This window comes from Vipera ursinii (genome assembly GCF_947247035.1).
Source record: "Vipera ursinii genome assembly, chromosome: 2".
NCBI classification, from domain to species: Eukaryota; Metazoa; Chordata; class Lepidosauria; order Squamata; family Viperidae; genus Vipera; species Vipera ursinii.
Window position 1 is genome coordinate 73633267 of NC_139513.1, and position 25815 is coordinate 73659081.

A 25815-nucleotide genomic window follows, 5' to 3' on the forward strand; every position below is an offset into this window, starting at 1 on the left:
AATCCCCAAATAGCACAATAATAATCATAGAAGGAGCTGTCTTTGCCAATGAACATAGATACTTATGGTATAAGGAAAGAAAAGAATAAAATAATTTTAAAAATGTATTATAGACAAAATTTGGTAAAAATATGGAAGAATAAAAAGTGATCTCAAGAAAGAAGGGAATAGTTTGGGAAAGAAGGCAGAATTTGAAACACTTTATACAAAACCAGTATCATTTATTAGGATACCTATATAAATTATGATTGAATTAGGGCCACGGAAAAAGAAGAAATAAAAAATGGAATGATAAAGTAAATGAAAAATTCAAAGAAATAATCACATAACAACGGGAAGATTTATGGGGAAAAAGCAAATTTATTCCATATTATAATTTAAGGAAAAATTAGTAGAAATAAGTTTTACTGATAATAATGACCAAGATAGGGAAATCATATAACAATAAATGCTGGAGATATCATAACAAAGAAGGAAATATGTAGTGATTATGTTAAAAAAAACCCATCAAAATTACTGGAAATAAATAAATCAAAATATTCAGAAAATCCTAAGAATAACATTTGAACTGAAACCACAAATATTTTGGGCACTACAATCTCAGAGAACATAAATGAAAAATATCACAATTGGAGCTGCCAGAACAAATCTGACACAAGACCTGAAAAGAGAACCTTTGCCATCAAGATCAGATTGGGAGGCCATAACTGAAGACTAAAAATATCTATTAGGAGACAAAATGTATACTGGTAATAATCTTCACTGTAAAATATAAATAGGTTACAATCAGGAGTTGGAGAAATAGTGGGAAGGGAAAAGGAGAATACGTTATTAGAAAGTTTTTTTTAATAAGAATAATTTTTTATTTGTGCTTGTTTCTCTATTGTCTGTATTTGCTATTATGGATTTTTTTTTCATTTTATTATACTATTTTAACAATAATTTCAAATTTCAAAAATTAAGCCAAAGAAAGAAAGAGTAATGTAAAACATAGGCATAAAGTTTTTTTCTCTCAAAAAGAACAAATATGGACCAATCAGGAATTCAGTATACATCAATAGCAAGTCACTGCTGCTGTTTTGGCCCTTTGAATGCATGATACAGTTTGACTGCACTTTGTATTTCCCCTCAAATCTGGAAGATCCTAATAATGAATAAAATGATGTGGGGGAAAAATAAGAAGAATTTGAGACAAGAGGTGTATACAAAAGCTTACAGGACAAGCAGACAGGGACGTACTGAATCCCATTTCTTAGCATCTAATAGTTTTTTGTTATGGGCAAACACATTGTTCTTAAATTAAAGGTTCCAGTTTCTGTAAATGAGTAGAAAATGTAAAAAAAAAGTGGCTCTGGGAGTCTTTTATCCCTACAGATCTGCAATGTAACATGGCAACACAGTGCTTGTGGATGCCAGCAAATCTGCTAGGCCAGGGGTAGGCAACCTCGGCTCTTTTATGACTCATGGACTTCAACTCCCAGAATTCCTGAGTCACCTGAAAGTCCATGAGTCATAAAAGAGCCGAGGTTGCCTACCCCTGTGCTAGGCTATTAAAATTATTTGACTTCTGTATATGTGTGTGTGTGTGTGTGTGTGTGTATATATATATATATATATATATATATATATATATATATATATATATATATATATATATATATATATATATATATATATATATATATATAAATAAAAGCCAAATCTCATAACACCTGCATATACTTTCATGAGTTCTCATGAGGTTTTAGACATTTTGTTAACATTTTATATACACACATGTTCTCACCATTATGGAGAACTCCAAAGTGGTTCCTACTGCCTGAAATGATTCCTAACTCATGATACAGCATCTATGAAATATTCCTCAGTCGTAAGCTATTTCCCCCCCCCCCAAAGATGAACACTCTTGGGGAAGGGGGGGGTACTTAAGATATTGCAATTCTGTAATCCTTTTGGTTCTACCTTATCCTCTCTGCAGCAACCTGTGTTGGAAAGAAATCTATATCCAAACCCCAACTGCAGAAGCTCGTTTCGTGTAACTACAAAGAACTTCCCTCTGAAGTTACAAACACCACACAGTCTGAACATCCAAGTACCTTGGAACAGTTCAATAGCATCTTTAGTCAACAGCCCAAGAAAAAGTCAAAACCCCTGAAAGAGGAAAGAAGTCCAGAGGCAGCAGGCATCTCTATGGAACCTTGGCAAGCATCTCTTCCGCCCCTTCATACTGTAGGGCACAGTGATATTCCCCCAAGGGCTCATACCCTCCATTTTTCTACAGTGAGTCTTCAACAGATCACTCATATTGCACCAGCCAGCTCTGTTACCAGCCGCTTCCACAGATACCGAATGCAGCTGCATAGGAGTTACCAGTTCTGTCGCAGGTGTCTCGGAGTGGGGTCTTGATCGTATCAGGTCTCGTATCGTCTCTACATTTCTCCATGGGAAAAAAGTACTACTGTATCCAGAAATATACAAATGCATCATATTCAGATAATATACATGTATGTTCTGGTGCCTAGTTCTTTCACGTTAAGGAGTCTTGGGGGGGGGGGGAAATTAAAGCATCATCGTAAAAAAAAAAGGTGGGTTTAAGTCGGAATTCCGTTACTAAAAAAAATAGAAAATGTGGTATTATTAGTAGTAGAAAAAACCCTGTTCACGCCCATTTCAGTTATAGTATTCTTTCAATCCATTTGTTTTAATAGCTGTATTTCAGTAAGTCAACAGCCTTTACAGTTTAAAAGATCTGAAAATGGGATTAGCCAAGATGGTCGGCCATGAGTTCCTGGAGTCAGAAAGCAAGGTATGCGGTGTCAAGAGGCATCAGAGAAAGAATGCGGTATAAGGATATTTTGGAGCAGATATTTATGCATATAGTTATCACAAGAGAAGCAAACGTCCAACGCTCTTTTGAGTTTTAGTCTGGATAAAGAAATCTTCAAGTCCTGGCTAGCAGAGAAACAATAATTTAATCCCTATAGTGTCTCTGAGTTCGCAGTTTCTTCAGCTTGTTGAGATGAAGATCCCTAAGACAATCTCCTTCTAGACGATAGAAAGGCACTTATTTAATGTTTCCATCACCACTGCAATTGTTGCCACCTTGCAGTCTCCACGTAGAAGAGGTAATGCCCTGCATTTGCGTTATCAACTAGTGTAGATGCTCAGGTCTCTTTTTAACCATGTTATCCTGGCAGTTAAGACTGGTTGTCGGTTCGTACAGAAGGATTTGCCATCCGAGAGCTGAGCTGCAATTCTGGCCACGAGCTGGCAGAGCAGCAAACAAGACAGCCAATCTGTACAGGAGGCATATCAACCAGACGCACACCAGGGAGTCTCACTGGAGTCACATTCTAGCAAGATATTAAGAACTGTGCAGGGAGCTCCTGCCACACTCAGTGACGTGCGTGATTCTACTCTGTATTTTAGGTTAGTCAGTCCTCCGGTCCGGTCTACCTTGAACTGCTCCTGTGAAAAGAAAAATGGCAGGTGTTCTACAAAAAAGTCAACAATACATGAAAAAAAAAATACCATTCAGGTATCATTCGATCATGTCCATTTTGACCAACATTTAAAATAGTCATAACAAGAGCTTTCAAACTTGAGACCAAAACTACAAAATTACATGGCATCAGAAGCTCCAAGGCTACAAATCGTGCAACCCCTCTATAAATCAGCTTGTGTTATAAACACACTATGCTTATTAAGTTTTAACAATTTTGCATTCATTTCTTTTAAGAACCAGACAGGTGAAGATTGCATCAGTTTAGGAAGGTCCAATTCTTAAATACTAGAATCCCATGTTAAGGGGTCATTTTAGCAAAAGTCACCATTGCTGCTTTACGAACTGTCTCTGTTCATTGTTTTTCAGTCAAACCACAAACTTGCGAATTTCCAGATTGTGTGGTTAAAAATCATGTGTATATTTCTTTATCAAAATAGAGATAGGAAAGGGGAATAAGGAGGTGTTCCTTACCTTCATGGAAAATCTGTTTGCACTAATTCTGAGTATTTTGTTTTTAACTATGACATACACTTCTGGACATTTTGCCTAGTGATTTAGTCTTAAAATACATGGCAGCACCTGCATTTTATCCCAACAGTTAACATTTAAGCATTAATACACACAGACATAAATATGAGGAGGGATGGTCTTTATCCACACATATAATACATATTCTTTCTGTTAGAAAGACCAGCTTTAATATATAAAAATGGAGGTGAAGCAGCAGCAATGGCTTGCAAAGGCTACTAAATATATAAAAACATTTAATCAACGTTCCCCATATTTTTCTGTAACGACACAGTTTGAGAACATTTGTCTTAGTCCTTAGCTAAAAGCACCTTGAATTTTCCACTAACTATTCACTTAGAAAAAGAAATATTCCTAGATTTACATCATCTGCATGGTTTGTTTTCACCATAAAGCATGAATTCAAATATTTTAAAGATGGAATTATCTTATTAATGGAACACTCGAGAGAATATTGGAGAGAAACAGATTTCAGATGAAAGTTCATAATGGGAAGTGATATTCACTGTAAATGACACAATTCCATTCTAAATAGAACTTGTGTATACATTGCATCTATGTGTTAAGAGTTACTATTTCCAGAGTATTGAAAGAAAGACATCAGAATCTTTTATTTCATGACATCCTGACTCAATTATGTTTGTAGATAGACTAGCCTCCTCCTCCTACCAATACTATAGTAATAGGCGGGAACCCTATAGTAATAGCTGGTGACAGAGCAACGTGTGGCCCTCTGCAACTTTTCATCTTACTAGTCATGTTCGCTACAGCAATTGGAAGTTAAATGTTGAATCACATTTGAAGATGCAGATTTGCCTACTTTTTGTAGATGACAGGTAACTGATCAACAGGAAGCAAGAATTTCTTAGCTTACATCTAAAGACAATACTTTTCAAGATTTGCTTTTCATCCTCCTCCCATATGAGAAACTCCACCTGTTTCTGGGAAGCAATACGCTTCTGATCCCTTTTGCGCCAAGCTGGATCATGCAGATGCTGGAATGTCTTATATCCACTTGTAATACCTGAGGGTCGGAAGAGCTGAAATGAAGAATAGTGGAGCCAACGTGATTCTTTGGGAATTGGGGTAAGAGGTTCATAGCAGTCCCATATCACACTGAGCACTTGAATCCCAAAGCCCCAATTCCCACTACAAATATGATTCATCCTTACTTGAAGTCCAGCTGCTCTGAAGCGACGATAAAATTCATCATCTTCCCTGCCCCAGCCCCAGAAACGGTTGGACATTCCGTTACACTGAAACAATAATAAGGCTGTTAATCCCACAGTTTGTTTTCCTCTTATAAGATTTGAGACTTGAAAAATTAGAAAACACAGAACTATTTTCTCATTCTTACATTTCTAGGATTATGGGCCTTTTTTTTCTAGATATGCCTAGCAAGTTGCCAGACAAAAAATACGAAGCCTGTATTTCTTTAGCAAGAGCACAACCAGCAGGGTCTTCTGCCTTTTGCAAAAAGTAAAGGAATTTCTTCCTGTTCTGTACCAGCCTGCTACCGGCCTTGCAGAAAAGGCAACCCCTTTATAAACAGCAAGAGGCTGGAATACGTCTGCCAAATTTATTACAAAAACAAACAAAACACGTACCAAGATACAGGAGCGTTGAAACACTATCGGAGCGGTTGCTTTCAGCAAACCAGCCCTCCCCAAACATTCCCTTTATAAAGAGTTCAGGGCGTGGCCTCTCTTTGCCTCCTTCCGAGAAGCCCCACAGCCTTCCTCTGCTTGCTCCTACTTGACTGCCTCCTGCGTCGGGCGTCCTTGAACAGGGCCAGCTGTGGGTCATCTTCATCCACACTGTCAGGCTCACACAGCTGGGTCTCCATGGTGACCAAGTGGGAGGGGCCTGCCTGAGGGCTATCATCAGCAAGATCTTCAACACCCCCCTCCTCCTGAGTTGTCGTCCGACCCAACTGCCGAACCCACAGGCTGACCCTGAATCACAACACTTCCGTAAGAACGAAGTCGTGACTTACCATTCGATAGTGTTGCTTGGTGAGTAGCAAGATGCCCCCCACATAGGTGCTATAATGATAGAGTGGGTGCAGCTCAGGTGAAGCCACATGGAAAGGACCAGCTGCTGGGAAGCTGTAATCCAATTCCTCATTGAGAGGTAACAAATCCACATCATGCATGGCAATGTAGTCTGTGTCATTGCTACTTTCCAGGAAACCCACATTGATCAGAGATGCTCGGTTAAACCTGCCCAAGAGATCAATGTAAGAAAAGTGGATCTAAGTCACAAAATTCTACCCAGGCAGGTTGAATTACTTCATTGGTGGAATTGTTTGAATCTATATAATATAGCACAGGAGTAGGCAACCTTGACTCTTTTATGACTCGTGGACTTCAACTCTCAGAATTCTGGGAGTTGAAATCCACAAGTCATAAAAGAGCCAAGGTTGCCTACCCCTGGTATAGCATAGAGCAGGGGTGTCAAACTCAATTTCACTGAGGGCCGCATCAGCATGGCGGTTGTCCTCAACGGGCTGGGTGGGTATGGCCAGGGTGGGCGTGGCCTACTGGGTGGGCGTGGCTAGAGTGCGTGTGGCCTACTGGGTGGGCGTGGCCAGCTCTACATCGTTCACATCAAGGGTGCCTATGGGGGCCTGGGCAGGAGTGGGACAGATCTGAGGGTCTCTGGCAGAAGGAGGGTCTCTGGGCCAGGGCCAAGGCAGTGGGGGTCGTTCCCTCACTGTTTCCAGGATGGCTTCGTGGGCCACATGAAACCACTTTGCGGGCCGGATCCGGCCCCCGGGCCTTGTGTTTGACATGTCTGGCATATAGCATCTGGGCATTGTTCATGCTTTATTTATTATCATCAGCAATTCTTTAACCCACAATGTACTTAACAGATATACAGAATATTTACCATAGGAAAAAAATCAACTGAAACTAAAAAGACAGATATGGTACTTGGAATACAATTGTTTCATATGTGGTCATCTGCTATAATGGCTCCCTTTTGAACAGAGTTTAAAAGTATGTAATTTTATATTTTTAGGCATCTGCTTTGAAATCAGATTTTGTTTATCATACTGTTCATATTTTCTTCTGATTGGTTCTGGTAATTTTCTGTCAGTCAAAATGGTTTAGAAATATTTTCAAGAAAATATCTATAAAAAAGGAAAATGACATGCGTATCTTGGAAGAAGCAAAAAAAATGGCCGAGAATATTTTTTTGTTTTCTGACATATAACTAAGCACATTGATGTGTAGTTAATTCCTTATACTGTTATAGTTTCAGAAAAAATGTAAGACTTTTAACATGAGTACCAGAACCAATTTCAGACATAAACTAGACTCCGATCTGAAAGCTTCCACTAGAGTAATAAAAAACATGGTTGCAAAAAAAACCCAATACCAACCCACTTCTATGGCAAACTGTCTCAAGTGACTCATTCTTCTTCTTCTTATTATTATTATTAATTTAATTTGTATACCGCCCTTCTCCCGAAGGACTCAGGGCGGTGAACAGGGCAATACATAAAAACAAGATACAAAAATTAAAAATTATTAAAAAGTAATTAAACAACAGTGCCTGTAATAAATTAATACAGATTAAAAGTTAAGATCCATTTATAAAATCCAACCCCATCCCATCAGGCCAGGCCAGCTTGTTCAAAGAGATGGGTTTTAAGATCGCGCTGGAAGGAGCGGAGATTGGGGGCCATCCGGAGCTCGACCGGAAGATGGTTCCATAGATCCGGTGCACCCACAGAGAACGCCCTCCCCCTGGGGGCCACCAGTCGGCATTCTTAAGAGCATATAACTGAAGAAATATATCTATGGATTCTCAGTCCAGATCATGGTTGTCCAAAGGTGCTTTTTTTCACAAGGCAACTGTACTTTGTTTTTCTTTGAAGACGTTTTGCTTCTCATTTAAGAAGCTTCTTCATCTCTGACTGGATGGTGGGAAAGGCAGGATTTATATTCCTTGCAGACAGCTGATCATTTGCATATTATTTTTTTTTGCATTCTTGAATGCAAATGACCAGCTGTCAGCAAGGAGTGTAAATCCTGCCATTCCCCACCTTCCAGTCAAAGCTGAAGAAGCTTCTTGGATGAGAAGCGAAATGTCTTCAAAGAAAAACAAGAAAGTCCAGTTGCCTCGTGAAAAAAAGCACCTTTGGTAAAACTGAAGAAATAGTTTGAAATAAAAGCATAGCTGCTATTTTATACTGGGAATACTGAATGCTATTTTGGGACTGGGAATATTTGACAACATCCAATAATTATTAGGAGACAGAAAGATTATGAATTCAGGTTTGATCCTCAACTTACCCAGTTCTCTTGGTTAAGAAACACAAATGTTTTCTTTCCAGTAAAAGAAATGATGAGTTTTTAATTTTTCCATTTCAGTGTCAGGCCCAAACCATTTTGAAAAGGGAACGTATGAAATCCAGAGTACAACTAAGTTGCAGAGACAATTGCTCTCTGGATGTGTTTGGCAATAACTCCTGTAATTCCCAGTAAGCATGGACTGGCTGTGGATTATGGGAGTTGTTGTTCAACACATCCAAAAGGCATCAGTTTGGAAGGCTAGAAAAGAGGGGGAAAAGCATGAGGATAGGATTCTGAATCACCCACATTGTAAAATACCTGTAATGGTCCACCTGGTTGAGAATGAAGATATGATGACGAATTTTCTTCCTGCTGAGGAAGCGATGCATATGGGGTACAAAAGTCAGCAGCTCCTCAAATCGTTCTCGAAAGGGAACCAACACTGCCAAGCGATGTGGTCCCCATGACGGATCGTCAGGAATTTGAGGTAGAGGCTCAAGTACACATGGTTTTTGAGGCACCGTTGCCTCAGCTGTTTGACTTCTAGACTCATCCCCTGAGCAACTGAACTGCAGCCACAACAGGGAGAGAAAACCCAGCAACAGCACAATAAAGAAGAGCTGAAAGAGAGAGCATTTCCAGGGTAGAATGCCCAGGAGCCGGAAAAACCTGAAGCAAAATCAGAAAAAGCAATACAACACTGTGATGGGCTACTCTAGCAAAAAAAGAATGGGAGACAAAACAAGCGTCCACAAGTTTTTCCAGAGTAAGCATGGCCTGTAAGAGTAGAAATCATAGTTATGAATGGAATCCAAAATACAGAAGTATTTGGGAAAAATATGAGGAAATAACCATTAAGCATTTACAGATCCATGTTTTGCTTTAATAATGGTTTAGTAAACAAACTATATAAAATTGAAGCCAAAAGCCATAGTTTATAAGTTACTATGGCTAAGTTCACAGATTTTGCACTAAGTCAAAACCAAATATTGACCAAGTTCACACAATATGCTAATTTATTTGTCAAATTTATATTGCTACCCATCTTACACGAAGTGACTCTTGGTGACATTCAATAAAACTGTTATTAGAATCTACTATAAGACCAATTATTTATTTGTTTGCTAACTTGCTGCAAGGCCACTTTTGCAGTAAAACATAAACATATATTACTGTAAAACCATAAGCAGGGGAATATCACACACAATACAGTCAATAGGTGGGCTCCCTATCATCATTCACAGGTTGCTGAAAAAAATGTATTAAGGGCTTTCTGGAAGGCAATAACGGTTGGGGTAATCATCAGGAGGGATGATGTTCCAGATGGTGGATGCCACAGCAGAAAAGGTTTGCCTCCTAGGTCCTGTCAGATGGAGCTCATTCACAGATGGGACCTACAACATGCCTCTCCTACCAGAACCTGATGGGATCAGTAGATATAATCAGGAAGAGGCAGTCCCTCAAATAACCTGCTCTCATGCCACATAAAGAGTTTTAAAAGTCAAAAACAGTACTTTGAATTGGACCGAGAAGCTAACTGGCAAACAATACAGCTCATAAAGCGGAGATGTAATGTGTGTCTTCTTAGGGCACACATAACTGCCTGTGCTGCTGCATTTTGCACCAGTTAAAGCTTTGGGAAACAAGAGCATCCCTATGTAGAATGTATTACAATAGTTTATGTGTGAAGTGACTAGGGCAAGAGTACCTGTGAGTAGGAACTCACAGTCCAGAAATGGTGCACAACCCAGTCTTGCAAAGACTCTCCTGGCCGTGACTGGCATGTTTCTCGGCTAGGAATTGCGAGTCCTGAAGGACCCCAAGATTGTGACCCAGCTCTGTTTGGGGCAGCACTACCCCATCCAGTACCAAAGATGGTAAAGTCCCAGATCTAGAAGGCTCTAAAACTCAAAGCTACTCAGCCTTGTCAGGAGGTTACTTTATGAATCTAGTCACCATGATTTGCTCAATACAATTTCACATACTGTATGGCACGGGTGTCAAACTCGCCACATCACGTGATGTGACTCTTTTGGCATTGCCAGCGATGGGGTAGGCGCGGCTTCAGTATGATGAAACCAGCCCATGGGCCTGCAGTTTGACACCCCTGCAGTATGACATAACAGTACATCAGTTTTCCAAATTATGCTTTTGAATCACAGATTGTTCAGGTCAGACTGCACTCATGAGCTGTAACTGTATTTAGATGGAAGTAAGACCAAATACATGCTTTCTCAAGCTGTAAACCTTACTGCATTTTGCCTAAGGCTAGATAAATATGCGTAAATATGCATACTGCAAAATCAGTCCTCATTCCCTCATAATCATCTGAAATTATCTCTTTTTACAGGGATAGACATGAGGCCCAGGATTATAGGCCTGAGACTAGTCAATGTTTCATCCTACAATTTATGAACTCTTTCTCTTATGCCTTCCCATTTGCAGCAGAGCTTCCATTTATTTAGGAAACAAAGGAAGTTGCACAACCGGCAGTTTCTTAGTTCTTGCTCAATAACTTGCTTAAAAGGGTTTTGGAATGTGGGGGTGAAGAATAGGGCAGACTCTATCCTTTTTTCTCAGTGTCTTTCCCCTATGCAACGGCACTCTGGCACTGGCTCACACAGCCGCCGTTGCAGCTTTCCCATTCATTCCATCGCTAGAATAAGCCATTATATATGCAACACACACACACACACACACCAAAATCAATCCATTCCGCATAGCATTGGTTCCCCAGCTATTAAGCATTTTTATGTTTTAAATATCCAACAGCGTGCAAACCGTGTCATAGATTCTGGTTCGTGGTCATTTTACCAAGCTTCAGAAATTAAAGCGAATCGTCTGAGCCCCGAGAGAAGAGGAACCACCGAGGCTTGTTTCTACCACGGCATCTCTCAAATATCTTCTCGTCCGGTCTCTATGATTCCTGTTGCTCATATTTTATGACACTTACCCGCCGCCGCCGCCGCCTCCCGCCCGGCGATACATAGACGACTTGCGTCGAGAAAGCAACATCCTGCCGACTTGCCGGTCAACACCCAACACGGGACACGTTGGCTAGGACACCAGGTCCAACAAATTTCGCACCCCCTTCAGAAACGCGCTCCTACCAGCTGTTCCGTCTAACTTTTGTTCCTAGTCGAAGACAAGCTCCCCGCTTAAGGATGAGCAAAGCGAATGGCTCCCGAATGATAAAAAGCAGAATACAGAAGGCAAGGCGAACTTTTAAATAGCGCTAGGAAAAGGGCTTATTGTTTTTGCGTCCATTTATTAACATTTCACGTAGCACTGAATTTTAAAATTTATTGAATTAAAGCCTTAAGCCAATTTTTAAGCACATTGCTGAAACATCTATTTAGATGCCTTCTGCCGCAAAATGTGGGATGTAATAAAGATAGTACACGTTTTTAGAAGGAAACTACCATTTTTAATTTCTTTCATTACAATATCAACCAGAATTAAGTACCTTCAAAAAACAAAAAAATCAAGGATAGATTATCTATTAAAACTACCCACTCTCCCCCAAAAGCTTTAGCTACAATATTTCTTCTCCTGCTTAAGATAACTTGTTTCAAGTACAGCAGTAAAAAGGTGGCCAGAAACTCAACTCTTTAATTGGATTGTACAGACATATTAATTTAGTGCTCTTCTGGCATTGTGAATATACCAATGAATGGCAATGGTGAAGTCATTCTCAAATGTTTAGGTTATTACAAAACTGGAAAACAATTCCAAAGGCATCCTTTTCAGCAAACCACATTCCAAGAACAGGATAACAATACTGCAGGAATCTTTCCTTACAATCTAAGAAGCTCCCATCTTCCCAGTACACCAAGATTTATTTCAGAATCAATCTTGGCATGTCACATAGTCCAATCAAAAGACACAACTGAATTATAAAAAACAATTGAGTGGGACTCCATTCCTCAATATTGTTTTGTGACTTTTAGTACTATGGATAATTGGAAACAGTTGGAGCACATTTGTTTGATTCAAGTTTCTTAACAATTTATCCCCAGGCATTTCAGCAATAAAATCACTATTCCATTCATTTTATTAAACCAGTTACATAACACATTCACACCATGTACAAACAAGGTTCATTAGATTCATTTGGTGACATATGAATTGCAGAACTCATTGCAGTTGCTTCTAGTTCTCGATCATACACAGTTCTGCAATCTGCTTAGGTAATAAAACTACCATTAGCATTAAGAAAATCAAATCCTATGCAAACTTATAAAGAAACAATACATAGATTAACTGTCAAACAGATGTGGGCCAAATAAAACACCATCCACTTAGATTTTATGCTCATTCTTTACAAAATTGCAAATAAAACTTTCAGACTTCTACAGTGAAAAGGAGGTATGGAATAGAGCACAAGAATGCTTGCATTCATTCCAGCAATCCTACCTTACTCCCCCTAAGAGATTAAAAAGCAAATCAGACGTTCAACATAAACCAACAATGCTTCAAGCTTATTCAGAAGTAACATTTCACAAACATAAAGCAATAACTGAACCTTCACTGGTTCCCAAAAATAATGGCCCAATTCAGACAAACAATCTGAGTGCAAAATGAATAGTCTGACAACATAAAATATTCCATCATTTTGCCATTCCTTTTTGTATATCCATTTTTCAGGCTGATTTGTTCATTCAGGTTCCCGTGTGTTCCAAACTAAGATAATGCTGCTTAAACTTTGCAGCTTGGAACCACTGTTTGTTAAAGTATGACATGTAACTATCCAGGATATAAGAAATTATAGCCAGGTGTGTAAGGTGAAAACAAGAATTTAAGCAGTTTATTCTTTGATTGATATTTGCAGAATATAGTTTACTGGCCAAATTTTAATGTCTGAATCAAGCCATTTTTTTTTCTTCCCCAAAACTGCATCCCCATATTTAGAGCAAGAGATAACAAGGAATGCTTACCTAATTTTATAACGATTATGTATAATTTGCTAGATAGCCAAGAATTTGGCAATAGAAGCCCAAAGGTTAAGCTACAAATGTTAGCAACTTTATTGGGAAGGGCATTCCAATGAAATCAGTAGATTTTTCTTCCAAATAAATGTAGTTAGGATCTTATTAGTGGAGCAGCAGAAACATGTATACATAGCCATTTGCAAGGACACGACAGAACATGACGAAATGTGTCATGCTGACATGCAAATGCCAATGTATGTACAAATAAAACATACTGAGATGCAAGTAGGTGGCCTAGTTGCATATATATGCTATAATTTTGGTTTCACTGTAGTTTGCTGCAGATACTGCTGCATGTATCCCATTGAATGCTGCTATTTTAAGTTACACTGTTGTAAAAGCAACCTTGCAACTGTTTATACATTCAAGGTAATAAGAAACTGAAGTACTGCATGTGTCAGAAAATGGTGAGCAGGTATATACAGGAAAAGTTAATTTTAACAAGCTAGAGGAGAGCATAAGTAAAATCCAATACTTAAATCATCTTTTATTAATAGCCCAGTGATCAGCACATTAATCACAGATTTCTTTCAGAAAGAATCCTATTAATTCCATGGCAGCAAATCCCCAAATCAAACTGCATCCTATTTTATGATGAATATATAGAAAAGGAGAATTGGAAGGAAAACCTCCAGATCTTCTCATTCAAAACGTTCTCCTGAGTGATGCACTGGTGGTATTTAGAAATCGGTGCTAGTACATACACAAGACAGTTAAACATGGCAGATTTTCTTGGCTCTTGATATACTGTGATACTGGCTACACAAAGTTCCAATCACCTTTCAGAAGAGAGTCTAATTTTGAAGAACATATTTAGCCAGGAGAAAAGTTGAAGTCGTAGTGCCTCCCTCCCCTCTCTGCAAATACAACAACAATACACACTCCTCATAATATAGAGCTAGAGAGGAGGGGGCTGGTCTTGACTATCTGGAAAGAAGGCAGCATCTTCCTGGGGGCAAAACACTGCACCAAAATCACCACAGGCTGACATGTTGAAGAAGAGCTGACACAGTGGGAGGTAGATGGCACAGATCCTGGCAAGAAACCAGTCTGGTGGAAAGGGCCAATGAGAGAAGAGAAGATCGACGCAGACACCTGAAGTGCCAGGAACTGCTCCTGGGAGAAATGCACGCTTTGGGCTGATATTACTCTCTTTTTTATACCAGCTTCTTGGCTTCAAAGAAACTCTTCAGATGCCTCATTTGCCAAACTCCAATGACTACAAGAATGAGAGTCTGGACTATGGACCACCAAAGAACCCGCTGGTTTGTGCTTTCACTGGTTTGCCGGAAACGCTCCTCTCGCCACTAAGAAAAGAGGTGAAATATTAATGAAACTACATTAAAATACAATGGGATATATTTCGTGGACATTTTATGGGGGAAACAGCAAAATACAGAAAGCTGTGCATACCTTCACCAATACCCTCATAACAGTAAGGTACGAGGGCTGACCAATTCCCTTATGGTACTTCCTCCAAAGAGTTAGGCCTCTTCCCCAAGTTCAGAACTTCATGATTTATGTGCATGTGTACAATGGCAACTTCCCACTCCAGCTGTACGAGAGAAGTTACTGAGACTTCTACAGGGCTTCTGAGGAATTGACAAGCTCCTTTATGCCAAGCCATGGCATTTATTTATTTATTTTATTTTAATCCCATTTATATCCCACCCTTCTCTGAAGACTCAGGCATCAAATGTGCTTAGCAATAGCCTTCATTCTACGTATATGCCTGCTTATTAGGGCTTTCGCCCCCCCCAAGCAGCATTATTACAAAGTCAGCTTATTGCCCCCAACAATCTGGGTCCTCATTTTACCTACCTCGGAAGGATGGAAGGCTGAGTCAACCTTGAGCCTGGTGGGATGCGAACCTGCAATAATTGCAGGCAGCTGGTGTTACTTAAGGAGGCATTAGCCCACTGCTCCACCAAGGCTCTTTATCCATCTAGTCTACTCTCCTAACTAGAAGAACTTCTCTAGCCAAAATTTTAACTTTCAAGAAGCCTTGCAAAAGTTCCTCATCAAAGATTCCTGAGTAATCTCAGTGGTCATGAAATGAGAGAACTTGTCTTTTTGAGAATTCCTCATTGATTAAAGAACAAAACCAAAGAGTCAGGATAAGTGGACAATTTTCTCAATGAATAGCAATAAGAGTCGCAAGGTCCACAAAGATCTGTGTTGCCTTTTAACCTGTTCACAATAAAGATGACTTAAGGTAAGCAGAGAGTTGGCCAGATTTGCAGATTATGTCAAATTACTAAGGGTGATGGTGGTGGTGAAATTCAAATGTGATTTGTGAAGAGCCCAGACTGATGATTGGTCAACACAATAAAAATTTAAATAAGTGTAAAACACTAAACATCTGGGCAATCTCTTCTAACTTTACATTTACAGAGATCTTTTTTCTGGGTTTGTTACAAATAACTCAGGTAATCTGAAATATAAAATAAATTGTGGGATCATATGTCTTGCAGAAGAACAACTATAAAAAGATCAACATCTCCTCTTGATGAATGAGGGCTTGAACAAGAACTGAAATGCTAGACTAATATGGGTCCTGACCTCATCCAATAGTTAGATAGTTTTATGTCCTCTATCAGGAAAAGATATCCTTGCTATTTGTTGCCTAGTTCTTTAAACGGATAAAAGTCCATGTGCCAGTTGCACATCTGGCAGGTTGCACTGGCACAGAGTTATAATCCTGCCTTTCTTACCCTTTGGTAGTTTTGTTCTTTCTGGATCTGTTCTATCTGCTCCAGAAGCTGGCGAACACGCAACTGTAGCTCACTCAGCTTGTCCTTAGCTGCAATCTCAGCATAATCATTGGCATGTTCCCCAACCTGGATGTCAAGATGGACCCTCTGCAAAACAATTAAAATAATAAACCTTCTGAAGTGCAGATACCAATGACAGCAAGATGCCTTAATAGAAAACATGAGGGGAGGGGGGAAATCTTCTCTTAGTTTAACAAATATCTTACCAGCATGCCTCCTGCAAAAAGGGAAAACTTTGTAGAATTAGAGTGCAGGCAGATCTGATGCTCTCCTGGAGTGTGTGAAGTAAAGACAAATCTGCCCTCTGAGCCATACTGCCGGGACAACACCACCTGTAAATGGAACAGATATATGAGAAAGCACATGAGAAAGCACAGAGCCTTGGTGGAGCAGTGGGCTAATGCCTCCTTAAGTAACACCAGCTGCCTGCAATTAGTGCAGGTTCGAGTCCCACCAGGCTCAAGGTTGACTCAGCCTTCCATCCTTCCGAGGTTGGTAAAATGAGGACCCAGATTGATGGGGGCAATTAAGCTGACTTTGTAATAATGCCGCTTGGGGGGGGGGCGAAAGCCCTAATAAGTCCTTTGGGAATAGGGCGGTATATAAACCAAACAAACAAACAAACAAACAAACAAATAAATAGCAGGCATATACATAGAATGAAGGCTACTGCTAAGTTTGTAAGCCGCCCTGAGTCTTTGGAGAAGGGCGGGATATAAATGGAATTTTTTAAAAAAAAGTCAGACCAAAAAGATATGTATATAGGTTTTCAATCTGAATAAGACTGAGCATTTTCTTGCAAACCTTTTCACCATGCAGGAGATATTAAATGTTCTAAGTCAGACATGTCAAACACAAGGCCCGGGGGCCGGATGTGGCCCGTGAAGTGGTTTCATGCGGCCCGCGAAACCATCCTGGAAACAGTGAGGGAACGGCCGCCGCTGCCTTGGCCCTGGCCCAGAGACCCTCCTTCTGCCAGAGACCCTCAGCTCTGTCCCACTCCTGCCCAGGCCCCCATAGGCACCCTTGATGCAAACGATGTAGAGCTGGCCACGCCCACCCAGTAGGCCATACGCACTCTAGCCATGCCCACCCAGTAGGCCACGCCCACCCTGGCCATACCCACCCGGCCCCTTGAGGGCAACTGCAATGCTGATGCGGCCCTCAATGAAATTGAGTTTGACACCCCTGTTCTAAGTGAAATCAAAATTTTTACAGCATGGTTCAATACTCAGGATTTCATAATATACAGGCAGTCCCTGAATTAAGAACATCTGACTTAAGGACAATCCCTAGATATAAAGATACAGCCTTTGTGTTTTTAATATACAGCCTGTTTTCAACCGTCCCTGAAAGCACTGGGTGGCATCAATGCTTCATTGGCTCAAGAAAGGACAATGCAGTCTGCCAGTTTTAGTAACAGGCAGTCCATTTGTAAGTATGAGTGCCAACTTAAATACAAATTCAGGTTAAGCAAAGAGGGAACAGAACTCATTCTTAACATAGAGACTGTACTTCACTTATTAAATTATGAAACATATAATATTACGCACGGGATGAAATCAGTTATTTAAAGAATGGTGTTTAGAAATAGTCGACTGTAGTAATCTGATGAGAGTAAGGGGCAAACAGCATGGAACGTTTGTATAGCTTATCCTAAATGCTGTACAACCTTATTAGGGAAAACATGATTTGTTTTCTTTTAGTTAATGAATTTGTTAACTCAAGTTATTTCACTTATTTCTGTTATTATGCACCATATATACCTGCATACTCTAATCAAAAATGAAATTAAAAAGGGAATAAAGGACCACAAATGTCACTTTTATTTTTCATTCCAGATTACTTTGTACTATTTTCCAAGAAGGAAATGGCAACTAATCATTTTTTAGCCACTCTGAAAGGAGTGTCTTTTTAACTCAAACAAATCTGGCCACCTTTCTAATCATATTTAACTTTCCAAAGATACAGAACAGTAAACTGCCTAATAATTTGCAATGGAAAAGTATAGATCTGGACATGAAAGCATTTGTTGGTTTTACATATGGTGCAGTCACATATTTCCCAGACTTTACATGTGCAGCTGTTTACACCCACCCAATCCATTACTTTGGTTCTGGTTTGTGAGTCTCTGGCGTTGAGTTTCTCCCAATGTTCCGCCCTGTGACAAGCCCCAGACAAGCTCACAGAGATCATGTGCTGAATGTACCTTTTCATCGGGGTCTTTCACTTCCACAAACATGCCCAGCCCGGGAGTAGCGGGAAGGTACTCTTCTCGCTGCTTATCATACAACTGCGTCCGGTAATTCCCTGCGTGGTAGAGGGGGAAGTTGGCCTCGGAGCAGCTCGTCCGTTCATTTCCAAAGCCCACCGCCACGTCCTACCCACGCGCATTCCCACAGCATCCCCACTCCCGCCACGGCACATAAGTCCTCCTCTTCTGTCGCCCCTCGCGCGACCCCACCACGCCTTTCCGAACTCCTTCCCCGATACAATCGGGTCCCCCTTTCCTCCCCCGCGCACCGATGACCATGGTCTCGTCCGGAATCTCCTCGATGAAACATTTGCGTTCCGTTTCGCCCAAGTGGAAGTAAAGGCCCCACGCGCGGGGTGCGATCCCCGCCACCAGCAGCAGCAGCAGCCGCAAGAGCACACTTGACCAACTGCCGGGAGCCGCCATGATGCCGCGCTTGCGTCCTGCCTCCGCTCTCGCGCCACGTAATCGCTTGCACAGCAGAGGGCGGGCACCGAGTCGCCCAAAGGCCGAAAGACTACAACTTCCAGTCGGAAAGGAAGTGGAGGGAAAGCCTTCGAGCGCGGATTGGAGAGCTTTCTCTCGCCTAGTCAGCGGAAGTGCCGCAATGTTTAGTGTCGTTGGTAGCGTGTTGAAAGCTAGGAAGTAGCAAAGTACTGGAAATATTCAGGTTCGCAGACCTGCGCCCTCTGCGGTCTCGCTTCTCTCCCCTGTGCTCGACCTGCAAATAAAAAGAGCCCAGGACTGTCTTTTAACATTCCAGAATTGCGTTCAACTGACTTGTACCAGCTACGAAATGCGATTGTTTTGCGTATTGTGAAGACGAAAGATAAATCTATTGCGTTTCAAAATTCAAATTCTGATTAAAATATGTGCCTGCTTATTTTATGTAGTTCGAGTCAGTTTTGACTCCTGGCACTGTCTGAACTAGTCCCTATAGTTTTCTTGGCAAGGGTTACCTACGGTATGCGGTTTGCCATTGCCTTTTTCCTAGGGTACAGTGTGTGACTGGCCCCAACTCGCCCAGTTGGTTTTATGCTTAAGGCAGGACTAATGATATTAACAGCCCTGTTGCAAACCGTGAAAATACGTTCATGTGAAAAATATTTTTTTTAAAAAAAAAAACCCCACTCTGAATTACTCCATTATTAACAAATTTTGATCCCTGAAATTTTCCAGCATGGAATTAGGTTTCACTCACCCCCATCCCAATCTAGTAATACCAAATGCAGCCCATCCACCATTAACCTATTAACCATAAAATTAAGACAAACCACCAGGATAAATTTTCCATTTTATTTCACATTGTCTTTCTTCAATTTATGATCTTCCATATGCACACATAACAATGTGGCTATGATACACTTCAATTCTGCCACTGGAATCAACTAGTTTAGATGTTTGATAAATGGGACACATGGTCCATACTTGTCTAGGAAAATCAAGGCCCCGTTCTCCCAAGCCAACGCAATCACAGATATCACATTTCATGGATGCCAGTTGTTTTGGTGCAAGTCAGTTTCACTCCCAGCAAAACAAAAATAGCTGGTATTAAAAAAGAAGGTTCTGGAATAAGTGAAACTATGAAATACATTCAGTTCAAAAAAATAGTTTTCTTGAATTAAGTTTATAGGCCACAGCAAGAAAACCACCCTCCACATAGTTGAACTACCAAAATACTCTTAAGAGTAACTATCTGGAAATACTATCTGAAGTGCAAAACATGCCTCTCAGAGAAGAAGCAACATTTTTTAAGTTTGAATCATAGTTATTTGCCTGTTTTCTATAAAAATTTTTTTATAGAAGGACTGAAGGTTCTAAACAACTTTCAAAATGGCAGGCTCCCAAGTACAGTACAACCTATATTCCAGATTGTTTGACACAATTACCTATTGTTGCCAAGAAAAAAAGGGGATATGAAAATATTCCATACATTTCTCTGAAAGAGCCTTTTAGAAACCAGAGTCTATACAATTCTCCCTTCCCACTGTAAAAAAAACATCCCCAGCTGCCCCAAATTTCGGCCTCCTGCACCTTAGTAAAATCGCTTGTTCCGCTCCTGGCGTTTCTGGAAAACCACAGCCCCCACCACAGCACATACAATGATGCCAAGTAGAGAACATAGTAACAGTAAGAACACTTTCCAGCCTGTCAAAGGCCCACTACGGAAGTTTCCTGTTGGGTCATCTACATTATCTGAAGAGAAAAAAAAACAAAACGGAAAATTAAGTTATAGTACATATTACATCCTTCTGCTACATAAAGGAGAGTTTAATATAGATTAGCATAATTCTGGATTACGCAGATTATACTGAATATCTGTCCTCTCCAAGTTTCTTTGCAGAACAGCTAATAATCATTAGCTGGGTAATGATGAGAAATAATCTGAAACAGAATTTTTAACTTTGCTCTCTAAGATCCTGGTCCAGCTGAGACCCCCATGGTGAGTCTTTAACTGCTCCAATACAATACATCCAACTGCACACAAAACTATAGGCATTCTTGGTCAAATTATATATTTAAATAAATTTAAGTAAACAGAGGGACGCAGTGGCTCTGTGGGTTAGGATGCTGAGCTTGTCGATCAGAAGGTCGGCAGTTTGGCAGGTCGAATCTTGAGTGCCGCGTAGCAGACTGAGTGCCTGTTTCTCGTCCCAGCTTCTGCCAACCTAGCAGTTTGAAAGTACATAAAAATGCAAGTAGAAAAATAGGGACCACTACGGTGGGAAGGTAACAGCATTCCGTGTGCCTTTGGTATCTAGTCATGCCAGCCACGTGACCACAGAGACGTCCTCGGACAAGCGCTGGCTCTTCGGCTTTGAAACGGAGATGAGCACTGGCCCCTAAAGTCGGAAACGACTAGCACGCATGTGCGGGGGAACCTTTACCTTTACTTAAGTAAACAGAAACTGAATATGTACATGGTAATATTTAAACACAACATCTTCTTGAAAATCTGAATGCATATTATTTATGAATAGTTTTCAGAAATTCAAAATAAGGAAACAAATATGGCAAGTGCAGACATCTGACAGATGTTTCTGTTATATGCCACCTAAACTCACTCTTTACGTTGGGTATCACTATAAATCCAATAAACATATAACTAGGTTATCTTTACTTGATCACCTGATGCTTAAATCAAAATTATTGCCTTCATTAGTCTATAGCTTCAAAAGTGAAATACTTTTATGAAAAGTGATGCTTGTTCCTGTGGGAAACTGATCTCCCATTTGCTTGATTGAACATTCAGGTTAGAAGCATTAATAAATCACCTTTGGGTGATTTGAAAAGACTGACGCTGGGCTCAATCTTTGTCCAGTCAATGTTTTCGTCCTCTGGGGAATGTTCCACCATCAACTGAAATAGCTTCATTGAAATGATATCATGATTATCTGGAAAAGAAACCAGCTGATTAAAATTAAAATTCAGTGACAGATCTTACTCTAAGTAAAGGTTTCTTATTTAAAAAATTTCTCACAAGTTTTCAGCAATACAGGCAACTGACAAGTAGTTAATACTAATTCAGGTGATAATTCAGGTGTTAATTCAGCCACTTTAACTACTAGCAAGTATTTCTCACCAGATAGACTTACAACCAATTGTTCAGCAACTATTCACATTTACAACAGCACTGGAAAAAATTGATTTACAACTGGTCCTTGTATTTACAACCACTGCAGTATCCCTGGGGTCATGTAATCAAAATTCAGATATTTGGCCACTGGCATATGTTTATGATGGTTACAGTGTCCCAGGATCATGTGATTACCATTTACAACCTTCCTGGGCAGTTTCTGACAAGCGAAATCAGTGAGGAAAGCTGGATTCTCTTAACAACTGGATGATTTGCTTAACATCTACAGTGATTAGTTTAACAACCATGGCAAAAAAATGTCATAAAATCGGGTGCAACTATTTTACAATCCACTGCTCTCAATTGTGGTTGTAAGTCATGGAGTACCTGTATCTTGGGCACTTTACCAAACACTGTTTCTACTTTATGTGAAATAACACATACAAATAACACAGCCACTTTAACTACTAGCAAGTATTTCTCACCAGATAGATCTCCTGTACCAGCAGAAGCCCCAAAGAAATAACCAGTGGGTAACCGAACTCCTGCAACATCAAAGCAGTTTTTCCATTCATTTTTATCCTCCACATCAGTCATCACCTGCAACATAAAAGTAATCTTCCACATTAAGGACAACTTAGTTTTCACACTTCTCAGACAGTTGAAAAATCCTATGGAAATGTAGTAGAACATCAATTCTGAAATATATAAATTGGTAAACTCAAACTACATCATTAGGATTATGATATTCATGTTCACTTTTTACATTTCATTGACTAGAGCTGTAGAAAGCATGATGCAACTTACTCATTCTAAGTTAGTATGGAACTTTCATGGACATCTGTTCTTTGTGTAATATGGTAGAATGTCATAATTCATTTGTGCATCTTGTCCCCAGCACCCATCATCAGGCTTACCGTCAGACGCCCCTGAGAATATCGGACAGCCAAAAAGGTGTCGTGGTTCTGATTACGAATGTCAGCTGTGCAGCCTGCCAGCTCCGTCCAGCGACCATCTTTACTATGGTCATAGGTCAGGGATCCATTGTTAACCATACCAGAAATGTAAGGAAACACACGCTGTATAATAAAATAAATTTGAATCAAACTTGTCTCCATGATGCTCAAAACTCTTACTCTAAATATTTTGAAATCCATATGCATACAGAATCTCTACTTATATGCCATTGTTCCTGCAGGAAAAGTCTTCTGTTAGCCTTCAAACAGAAGCTATTATCATTTACCTCAGTAGTTTCCTCATTGGGATAGGTATCCAGGAAAATGGCCAATCCATGGAATTTGTCTTTACTGCCAAATACAGGGCCTGAAGGTGATAAAACAGAAAAATATGAATATGAATGTTTTTAAAAAGCTAAAATCAACCAATCTTCAAACTGAACACTGATCAATTTAAACATTTTATGTGAAGTCATTTGGGAGTAGATGGCATATAAATATGTATAATGAACAAACACTGCTTGCTAGACAGAACAAATGTTTCCCATGTAACAAAGCCATTCCACTGAAGGATTCTGGAGATTATCAACTAACATTCCATCAGTGGATAACCTACTAGTTCATGGCATAAGACTAGGCTATTTGTGGGAGTGCTTTTCCCTGATTGTTTTTACCTTTCCCATGAGATCTGGCAGAAGTATGTTGTAGGTCCAGTTAATTAAAGAATGTCACCTTCAGGGACCCACAAAGTAGGCCTTTTTGGTTACTGCCCCAACCTACAGAAAAGTATTCCCCGAGATGAGAATGGCTTTGACTCTTCCAGCCTTTCAGAAGGCCCTTAAGACATTGATATATTCCTGGGCATGATGGTCAAAATGCTAGTGGTTATGTGCCTATTGTTTCAACTAAAGTATGTTCTGCCAGGCTGATTGCAACAACTGGAAAATAAATCTATTTACCTGTATTAAAAGTGCCAAACCCATGACAGTGGAATATATTCCAAATTATTAGGCTGATCACAATACCTGCAGTAAGGCGCTCCCGAGTGTACCACAGGGCAAAACCATCTCCATGGAGATTCTTCTTCCCTGCCCCATGAACTTTAAAATGGACATGAAGCTCCCAGTCCTTCAGAAAACAGGGCTAGAAAACAAAATAGAACCCCAAAGAGCTTTTCAGGAAATCCAACATGGAAAGCGTGCAGGCTGCAAATTACATCTAGGCAATATCCCTTAGTCTCACCCCATCCTTTCCATGTAGAAATAACACTCACCACCCGGTTCCAGATAGAACCTTCCTTGCTGCGCTCATCGGGGGTCAGTCGAACATACTGGCTAGTCAACATTGTACTCCCTTGAAAATCCCAGAGAGGCATTGAACTGGAGCCAACCCCTAAAATAGAGGATACTAGAGAAATAAAGAACTGTGGAGTACATTATTTTTTTTTTGTCATTAAGAGGACATTTCATGTTACAAGCGAGATGTAGGCAAGAAAGACTATCTGAACTAGGTTTGAGTTCCTCAGAAGCGGAAATTGTGTTCTTTGCATTTCTCCTCCTGCTACTGTTCTATGGAGATCTCTTGACAGAAACTGAATTCTTAATTTATCGCCGCCAGGATTTTCTGAACTGGTGAAATTTATATAATTTTTAATACATACAACAGTTTTACCTGCCATTCATAATTATCACTATTGATGGGTAAGCCTGCTTAGGGCCAGAAAGGTTTGTGAAGTTTTACGGGCTAGGTATCCCTGAGAAGAAAACTCAAATACTTTGGCCACCTAATGAGAAGGAAGGACTCACTGGAGAAGAGCCTAATGCTGGGAAAGATCGAGGGCAATAGAAGAAGGGGACGACAGAGAATGAGGTGGCTGGATGGAGTCACTGAAGCAGTAGACGTGAGCTTAAATGGACTCCAGAAGATGGTAGAGAACAGGAAGGCCTGGAGGAATGTTGTCCATAGGGTCGCGATGGGTCGGACACGACTTCGCAGCTAACAACAACAACAATCCCTGAGAAGATGTGTGCGAAGGGGCAGGGCTGTCCCCATAAGCCTTTCGGGTTTTCTCCCCCTTCATGAAGGGGCAAAACCAAGCCCAGCCCTTGGATCCACATAGGCGAGCCTTTGAACAGGAGAGCTCGGCCCACCAAGGGGCTCAAGCGTGAGCGAGGGAGAGGAGAGAGCAGACGGGTCAGCAGGGTGGCAGCCCCTGCCCTCCCCACGCACCCTGGTAAGGCTTGATAAGCGAGTGTTCCCGCTTTAGATGCTCGTTGTTGCCATCTGTGAGCTCTGCGGCTCCTCGCGGCGCCGTCCCGGCCAAGAGGAGCAGAGGAAACAGCAGGGGGGACAGCACCATGCTGGTCGTCAACCCCCGCGGGCACCAACTCCCGAACGCTCTACCCTCCTATTTCCCTCTGCACTTCTTCCTCCTTCCGGTTGACCCCTAGCCCGGAAGTGAAGTCGACGGCTGCGAAAGCGGTATCTCCACGCCACCTGTTGTTCCCTTGGCGCAGGGGGTAGGCAACCTCGGCTCTTTTATGACTCGTGGACTTCAACTCCCAGAATTCCTGAGCCAGCCAAGCTGGCTCAGGAATTCTGGGAGTTGAAGTCCACGAGTCATAAAAGAGCCGAGGTTGCCTACCCCTGCCTTGGCGGTTAGGAGATACGAAAAGGAAGGAGGAGCCGGCCCCGCCTCTCGCTCCGGTGTTTCGCCCTTGCGCTGCGAGTACCGCGTGTCGGTATCTGAGTGGACGGAGGCACGGGGCGAGGAGCGCTCGCCCCGCCTCGCTTACTTTGGTTCTTCCCTGGAATTTCGCATTGGGGGGGTGGGGTGGGGTGGGGTAAGCAGCGTTGACTGGAAAATCGTTCTCATTTATTACTTTCCCTTAGCCTCCGCATGCTTCTCTCCCCAAGTTCTGGCGTG

The 25815-nt window shown here is 40.9% G+C and overlaps 3 protein-coding genes across 3 annotated transcripts; all 3 read right to left on the reverse strand.

Moving 5' to 3' along the window:
* Positions 1 to 1707: 1707 nt before the first annotated feature.
* On the reverse strand, positions 1708 to 11352 carry B4GALT7 (beta-1,4-galactosyltransferase 7; the record flags this gene model as incomplete). Its single annotated transcript, XM_083351202.1, has 6 exons — positions 1708 to 3468; positions 4969 to 5073; positions 5206 to 5289; positions 6030 to 6255; positions 8656 to 9006; positions 11291 to 11352. 6 exons carry the CDS (start codon positions 11350 to 11352, stop codon positions 3313 to 3315), a joined length of 984 nt encoding a protein of 327 aa, XP_083207328.1. The 3' UTR covers positions 1708 to 3312.
* Positions 11353 to 11713: 361 nt separating this feature from the next.
* Positions 11714 to 19046, reverse strand: TMED9 (transmembrane p24 trafficking protein 9). The gene is made up of 5 exons (XM_083354337.1): positions 18626 to 19046; positions 18312 to 18412; positions 16309 to 16434; positions 16043 to 16189; positions 11714 to 14635 (listed from the first exon to the last, which is right to left on the reverse strand). Exons 1-5 carry the CDS (start codon positions 18780 to 18782, stop codon positions 14486 to 14488), a joined length of 681 nt encoding a protein of 226 aa, XP_083210463.1. The 5' UTR covers positions 18783 to 19046; the 3' UTR covers positions 11714 to 14485.
* A 592-nt stretch (positions 19047 to 19638) lies between these two features.
* Positions 19639 to 25352, reverse strand: LMAN2 (lectin, mannose binding 2). The gene is made up of 8 exons (XM_083355353.1): positions 25119 to 25352; positions 24163 to 24281; positions 23915 to 24032; positions 23177 to 23256; positions 22851 to 23012; positions 22419 to 22533; positions 21632 to 21751; positions 19639 to 20552 (listed from the first exon to the last, which is right to left on the reverse strand). Exons 1-8 carry the CDS (start codon positions 25246 to 25248, stop codon positions 20392 to 20394), a joined length of 1005 nt encoding a protein of 334 aa, XP_083211479.1. The 5' UTR covers positions 25249 to 25352; the 3' UTR covers positions 19639 to 20391.
* Between the last annotated feature and the right edge of the window lie 463 nt (positions 25353 to 25815).

Excerpts from the sequence above, each read along its gene's own strand:
- TMED9 (XM_083354337.1), bottom strand. The coding sequence starts at position 18,782 with ATGGCGGCTCCCGGCAGTTGGTCAAGTGTGCTCTTGCGGCTGCTGCTG. Across the intron at positions 18,413-18,625 it reads GGACGAGACCATGGTCATCG|GGAATTACCGGACGCAGTTG; the intron begins GTGCGCGGGGGA and ends TCTACCACGCAG. Across the intron at positions 14,636-16,042 it reads AAGAACAAAACTACCAAAGG|TGGCGAGAGGAGCGTTTCCG; the intron begins GTAAGAAAGGCA and ends CTCTTTTCTTAG.
- LMAN2 (XM_083355353.1), bottom strand. The coding sequence starts at position 25,248 with ATGGTGCTGTCCCCCCTGCTGTTTCCTCTGCTCCTCTTGGCCGGGACG. Across the intron at positions 22,534-22,850 it reads ATTCTCAGGGGCGTCTGACG|GTGATGACTGATGTGGAGGA; the intron begins GTAAGCCTGATG and ends TTTATGTTGCAG. Across the intron at positions 20,553-21,631 it reads TCTTTTCAAATCACCCAAAG|ATAATGTAGATGACCCAACA; the intron begins GTGATTTATTAA and ends TTTTCTCTTCAG.